Here is a 7500-nt window from a genome sequence, read left to right on the forward strand (position 1 = left end):
TGGCCGTGTGCAAAGTGCTACTCGCGCCCGCACAGTGATAGTACTTTGCTTAGCGTACGAGGACGCCATGCCTGCCTCTTGCTAACAAGCATTAACACCTTAACTCCCCTTCGCCTTTCACCTAGTCGTCTTTGACACGTCGAGACTTTCCACAGCAGACAAGTCGTGGGTCACTATTACACAAAGGACAAGAGTGAGGGTCACGTAAATGCAATAAATGTCCGCGACAATCTGGCAACTTCTCGACGTCTCATTTGCATAACTCGAAACCACTTTGTGCAAATCAAGTGTTTATAAATAGCTGAATCCCGTAGTTGAAATATACTCGACGCATTTTCCCTTTTTAAATACCTCCAAAACATGGTCTCAGAAAGAAAAAATATATATACATACAGATTGAAAGGCGATTTCGGTTAACGAATCAAAAAACCTTCTGCGCCATTGATTTTGACAAAGACATGCAAGAGAGCGTCAAAGAAGCGGCCACAGTCTCGTAAGATCCGAAGTGCCGTGATGACGTCCCCTGACACACACGGCCAGTGAATGTGCGAGGCATAACCCGAATCCCCCTTCAGACTATTTTGGTGTCCCGCGTGGCCAGGAAGCACAGGCTCTTCAGGCCAGTGCCTTTCCTCCTCCTCCTTCGCGCCGCTCTCCGTATTTCCGAAAATAAGCCTAATTATAGGAGGAATGCGACGCCTCCCCATTAGTCCCACACCCGTCAGCCGCGCGAGCCTGCGCCTACGCCTACGCCCGCGATCCCTATCTTTGGCTCCTTATCTTCCTGTGTCTCTGGGACATCCGATCGACCCAAAAGCATAGAGCAAATACCCATTAGAAGGAAAGGAGTCAAAGGACCCTCCATGCCTTCCGCTGTGACCTGGCACCACCCATCGCCGGCGGCCTACCCAAAGACCATTAGACTTTCATGAAGGGTGTGCCATCCGCTGAGCACAAGCCGCTCGCGCCCACGCTACCTCACGACCGTGCCCACGCTCATTACCCATACAAAACAATCACTCCTTCCTACGCCCACGCTGTTTACGACGCCCTTTTACGTAACGTGCTATTTATACACGGTTATTAGCCGTTTCTCAGAATGCCATTTATAACATTTATCAAACAGCTGCAACGTAATTCATTTGAGTTTAGGGTGAACACTGCTGTTCCCATACCGCACACCTTTCCCACGCATCTGAACAAACAAAAAAAAAGTTACTTAAAACATGACCAGATGGAACTGAACAAGAAGTATCGGCGAAACGGCATCTAACAGAAGCTCGCCGGAATTGCCGAGTTTGAGCGAATCACTCACTACGAAGTCCGAAGAAACGCCACCCGTCTCTGGACTTCACAACCATCTCCGGCTCCATCATCGTGACATGTCCGCAGAGCGTGAACACTTCCCGCGGTTGTTTACGTTCGTCACAGGTAATAAGCAATGCTGGTGACATTAAGAGATCTACTCGTATGAATTACGCAATCAGGTGTGACGTTACCTACACCATGCAACCCGAAGATATGTATCTACTCACGCAAGATAAATTTCGTTCTAAGAAGCGAGGAGAGGGAATGACACTGTATTGCTCCTGCTGAACCTCCTTGCGCGACCTGACCCTCTACAGAAACGCAGGGCTCTGATTATCTCATCATCTTACATGGTCCAGATCATGTTTTCTGTCGAGATTAAGTAGCCTTAAGACGTAACTACCGCAAAAAAAAGACTTTAAAATTACAATGCTACCCTGCATTTTTCACACGATCACTGTAATCAAGCACTGCCGCCACCGCTCCTCCCTAAAGCGCCTGAGAGGACCGACGGACAACAAAATCCCAAACCCATGATCGGTTCCTCCGCCTTACAAACAACGGGGGGAGGGAGGAAGGGGGGCGCGGCTGTTAGAACTCGCTGGAAAGGAAGGAACTTGTAACGACAACGGAAGATGTCGAAACGCTTGTAGCGGCGGGAGAGGGACGGAACACGCCGCGCCGCCGCGTTCCTGGTGGGTTCCTCGGGTTTCTTGTCAGCCGCGCCCCTGAGCATCTCAACACGGAGCTGGGATGAGTGACAAGTGACAGGATGACAGGAGCCTCGTGATCGCAGGACGGAACTTTCGGAATGCCAAGATTCACACCGACGGACTTTAATTAAATCCACGCCGCAAAGCTCAGCCTCCTTTCCGCTGGCCTCAGAGACAAGAAGAACTTAAGCATGGTAGAGAAATTACAAAAATATCCTAGTCTGAAATACATCCTCTTGTGATTACAAACAATTCTAGATAAGTGTTCTTTAGTGTTCACAGTGGGCTATAAACGCAGGCAGATCATCCACTTGTACAAAGGAATCTGACACACTCATCTCTGACGCCTCAAGTGCCATGACGTACACAAGTGCCGGGCCGCCAAGTTGCGATTGTTTGTGGGAATGCCGTGACACAACCGACTTAGCCTAATGGTTGCAAAGCCAAGCGTGTGGACAAATTAATTAAAAACTGTTGCTGGAATCGGAATCGAAGTCGAGGAAATAACGGTGACGGAATTAAAGTCGACTAACACTCTACCGATAAACAAAGTATAGTTTCACTACAACTCAAGAGCTTTCGAGAACCACACATTACTCGGGACACAATTTTTTCGAAGGAAATTATTTTAATCATTAAACAATATCAAAATTTCCCCACAATTCGTATAACCTCATGACCTCACATGGCACCGTAACCGCAAACTCGGTGACGTTTTAGGATGTGTCACCTCCGAGCAGATGTGTCCCTTCCGCTCACACCAAGGTGATAATATCAGTCACTAACCACCCCCTTCATTACTATTCCCAGATCGCCACAAAGTGTTAATTGAGTAACCATCACGGATGGCTGAAGGCCTAACTTAGCTTCGAAACACAAAGCACTATTTATCTCAAGATTTTTTTTGTTTCTAAATAGGGGATTAACCTTATTTTTCACGCCAATATAATCAAATGAAGCGCTTAACCAGCCGTTGGCTTTGTAACTAGATACTGGTGAGTAACAGAAAGTGATACAAATGCTGATAGCAAGTTAATGCTCCAACTCGGATATCTAACCTAAAATCGGAATACATAATTCAGAACGAAATAAATTATTTCCATGGGGAAAAGGAAATGAAATCAACAACAGCAGCTAAAAAGAAACGAAAACAACGGCATTAGCTCGACAATGACTGGATTAAATCTTCGCCAAAGTATATACACTTTGAAAAATAACACAATATCGCTATCAAATTCACGATTTCAGAATTAATTCATCGTGATATCGGCTTATCAACGTTAGAATTCTTAGCCCACTGACCTCGTTATGGAAGACGAGATCCTGAGGTTCAGAGACCGAGACAGATACAAATTCCAAGAAGGTTAAGCTATCCAAACTCGCCCTAACTCTGTTGCGTCAACAGCTGATTCTCTCACACATGCTAGAGAAAACAAGGTTTACGCTCCCCCGAAGGCAAGGCTGACTAAGAAACGATTCTACACGCGATCGAGAGATGTGTTAAGACGGTGTAGTTGGCCGCTGCTATGAGGCTGAGGACCGGCCACTGCTACAAAGGAAATACTCAACCCCCAACAGTTACTCGGCCCACCCCGATATTGTGAACGGGTTCGCTTCTAGATGTTTAGTCCCGATTACAGACCCGGTCTTCCCCTACTGAATGCCCAGTTTATGTTCCTCTATGCCAAGCTCGCCCCCGAAAATGCACCAGCGGGCTTTAAGGGGTGGGAAACGAGTGGTATGAAGTGGTGCTAGGGGTGTTGGTGGATGGAATTATGCTGGAGGGCGAGGCGACGCTCTTGTGCCCTGCTGCACCTGTACCTCGTCTGCCCTCCAAATATCATGCCACCGCACTCACACTCCTAGACACCTCGCCATACGCTTAGCACAAGGGTAGCCTCGGTATGGCCTTGGCGACTAGGGTATGAAACCAGGAAAACATCCACCACTCGTACCCGCAGCGCCTACATCCCAGCCTCACTCGCATGCATCCTCCATAGCTCATTCAATAAATCTAGGCACTTACACGAGGCACAGCCGTGTTCTGGGAGAACAACGGCGCCTCCAAGTGGGTACCATGCCACACGCTGCACTATTTTCAGCGAGCGAGGCTGGAGGTTTGAGTGGGCCGCGCTGCCCGTCAGCTGACTTCCCCCTCAACTAACTTGTGCAACGTGACCCGGGATACAACCACTTATAACAACACCTTAAACTGAGAATACACTGTCTTAAGTGACACTATTTACAGTATAGGCATGCAAAGTCCCTACCGCAAAGCTGTTACAAGAGTAAAAACGTTAGAAAGTTCATCTTACCTTCATCGAGAAGTCTTTCGACGTGTATGAAAACACTGGGGAAGGCTGCGAGCTGTTTCTTATCCTTTAAGAGTTGGGCTAGGTAGTCCGCAATGCTATGAGTATTGTTAGAGTCACCCATTGTGTCAGTCGGTGTGAGTAGGCTAGAAGACGAGTGAGGTAAACAAGAGGTTAGTTGACACTACGGAGCAAGAGTCTACAGTACTGTACCTCCATGGACAGTTCCTCACTCACCACTGCCGCGCCTGCGCAGTCGCCCGGAACCGTCCACTCGCCCGCGGGGGAGGACGCTTCCCACTCCCCGTTTTCTGTTCCACTGCCCCGCATCGCAGACTCTCCTAAATCCATACAATGACGAGGCGTATTTGTATAGTACGCAACGAGTACACATGTGAGAATAACACTGATTTCAGGACAGGGATGAGCATTAAATGGCCATGATGTTGCAAATAATGAAACATGGGTGGGCAAATATACCAGTGTAGATATACTTGTACATACATTTTAGTTATTGTTGTTACAGAATGTATATTATTATTACCGCCAATACAATTATTTCTTCAATATTCGTATTAGTAATACTACTGTTATTATCATCCTTATATTTTTTCATATAACGGTTTTCCATTATTGTAATTACTAAGATCCTAATTGGCATAATTTCTTTTACCGATAATTATCATTGTTATTGTCATTATAATTGTCATTATCATTGTTGTTGTTATTACAATCATTACCATTATCATTTTTATTGCTGCTGTTATTATCATCATTATCATTATCATTACTATAATCACCACTTTCATCATTATTATCATTATCACTATTAAGGTTCATATCATCACCGTCATTATCATCATTATTACCATGGTCATTATCATTCTTGTTAATCTTACTACAAATATTATTTACATTTTGGCCAAATCATCAACTTTGTTATCATAATTATCAATGTCAGAATTTTCATCATTGTCATTATTACTAACATTATTATCGTTATCGTAACTATTGTTCTTGTTATTATTGTTACCATTGCTGTTATATTTTTATCATTATGATTATGATTATCATTGTTATTATCATCCTCATCACCATTATTATTATTATTATCATTATTAGTATTATCATTATTATTATACAAGCATCATTAACATTATTATTATTATACTATTATCATTAACATTATTATTATTATCCTTTTTATCATCATTATTATTATTATCATTATTATCATTATTATTATCATTATTATTATCATTATATTTTTTATAGTGGTTATGATTATTATTACTATTATTCGTATCATCATCATTATGATTATTGATATTACTATTATCAATATCATCATGATAATCATCATTATCTTTATCAATTCTATAATCATTACTATTATTATCATTATCCTTCTTAGCATCATTGCTATTACGATTAATGTGATGATCATAATGATGATAACGATAATTATAATAGTAATGGTAATGATGATAGTAATGATAATGTTTGTAATAATGGTGATGATGATAATAATGACAATGACTATAATAATGATAATAATAACAACGATGATGAAAATAATAATATCAATGATAATAAAAATAAGAATGAAAGCCATGACAATGACAATGATAATGATAATGATAATAATAATAATGGTAATGATAATATCAATGTATTTAATGATAGTTATAATCATATTATTATTACCCTTTGATTTTTATCATTGTCATTATTATGATTATCATTCTTTTCGCATTATTATGATTATCATTATTATGATTACCATCATCCTCATTATCATTATCATCATTATAATTATTGTGATCCTTATCATCATTATCACTCCTAATATCATTATTATCATTATCTTTATTATCAATATACTTATCATTATTATCATTATATTCATTGTTATTACTATTGTTTTAATTACTGCTATTGTTATTATTACTTTTGTTATTATTATCATCCTTATTTTTATAGCTACTAGCAATAGTATTAGCTGCAGTAATAGTAGTATTATCTACATTACTATTACCATCAAGTTTATTATAAACATTGTCATTATCATTATTTTTACAATTATCATTATCAACTACATAATTATGATATCATCTTTATCATCATTATACTTATATTGACACATTTATCATCATCATCCCTTGAAACTGTTCATATAACAAAGTCAAGGACGAAGGCGAGAGTGTGCTTTGTAAAAATGTATGGCTTAAGATATAAATTACGTTGCAGGAATGATATGAGTCTTTGTTCTGTGACACGAAAATGTTTACAAAATTCTACAGAGGTCGTTACATACATATTTCATCGTTCTGTTATGAGACAATTTCCCCATATGTACTTCGTTCTTGCTTTTAGCTGATCTTTCGTGCGTGTCTTGAATGTTAGCAAACGCCATGTTATAGCTTGTTATGTCATCAAAGATACATCCCAGTCTTCATCAAGTCGTAAACTAGCTTGCAGCTAACTGTTAGTCGAGATCACTTGACATTCATGGCGGTATGGTTCTGAACCAACGACTACCCCTACCCTACCTCTCCCTCCCTACCACCTCCCGTGAGCCAACCAGTCTCAAAACTCTTCGGGAAAAACACTCCAGGTATGAGTTGGGAGGAATGCTTTTAGTCACCTACCGAGTCAAGGCTCCTGAGTCATATTATACGACTCACTGACTAAAAGATTCGTAAACACTCCTAATCAATAAGCTGTAAATCCTGAAAATGACATCAGAATATACATGTGTGTATATGTATATACATACATATACAAACAATCGTCTCATGTTATACATTTTGTGTGGATACTATTGCACGTTAGAATCCCTAAACATGATCATACTGATCCTTTAGCGAAGTCAGCATGTGATAAGAAAAGAGTGGATGTACATCTTGCACTCCCCCTTGCTAGGTTTTCACGCACAAATCGAACCCCCTACAAGAAGGCCTTGACTAAGCTGATCAATTCTGAAAGGCCGAAAGCTGTAGCACAAGGCATTGCGTCTGGTTTCGTAGGAACAGTTCCTCTGTGGTTCACAAAAGATAAAAACATTACATGTAATGTGCAAGAAAATAAATGTAAAATTTGCAATGACTATAATCGAACGCCTGTACAACTATTATTAGCGTCATGTATTATAGCTTTTTAGGTAT

The 7500-nt window shown here is 40.8% G+C and overlaps 1 protein-coding gene across 6 annotated transcripts in view; it reads right to left on the reverse strand.

Moving 5' to 3' along the window:
- how (protein held out wings) overlaps positions 1–4583 on the reverse strand; it is a 131356-nt gene extending 126773 nt beyond the window's left edge. For 5 of the 6 annotated variants that reach the window (XM_043018000.2, XM_043017975.2, XM_043017983.2 and 2 more), the window contains exon 1: positions 4337–4572. In XM_043018000.2, the coding sequence (XP_042873934.1) occupies positions 4337–4457 (121 nt within the window). In that variant the 5' untranslated portion in view covers positions 4458–4572. Of the gene's footprint in view, positions 1–4336 lie in introns of all 6 variants that reach the window. The other variant, XM_043017992.2, reaches the window with a different exon arrangement.
- Positions 4584–7500: the final 2917 nt, after the last annotated feature.

This window comes from Penaeus japonicus, unplaced genomic scaffold (genome assembly GCF_977035675.1).
Source record: "Penaeus japonicus unplaced genomic scaffold, GWHDUDI00000001_assembly GWHDUDI00000009, whole genome shotgun sequence".
NCBI lineage: Eukaryota > Metazoa > Arthropoda > Malacostraca > Decapoda > Penaeidae > Penaeus > Penaeus japonicus.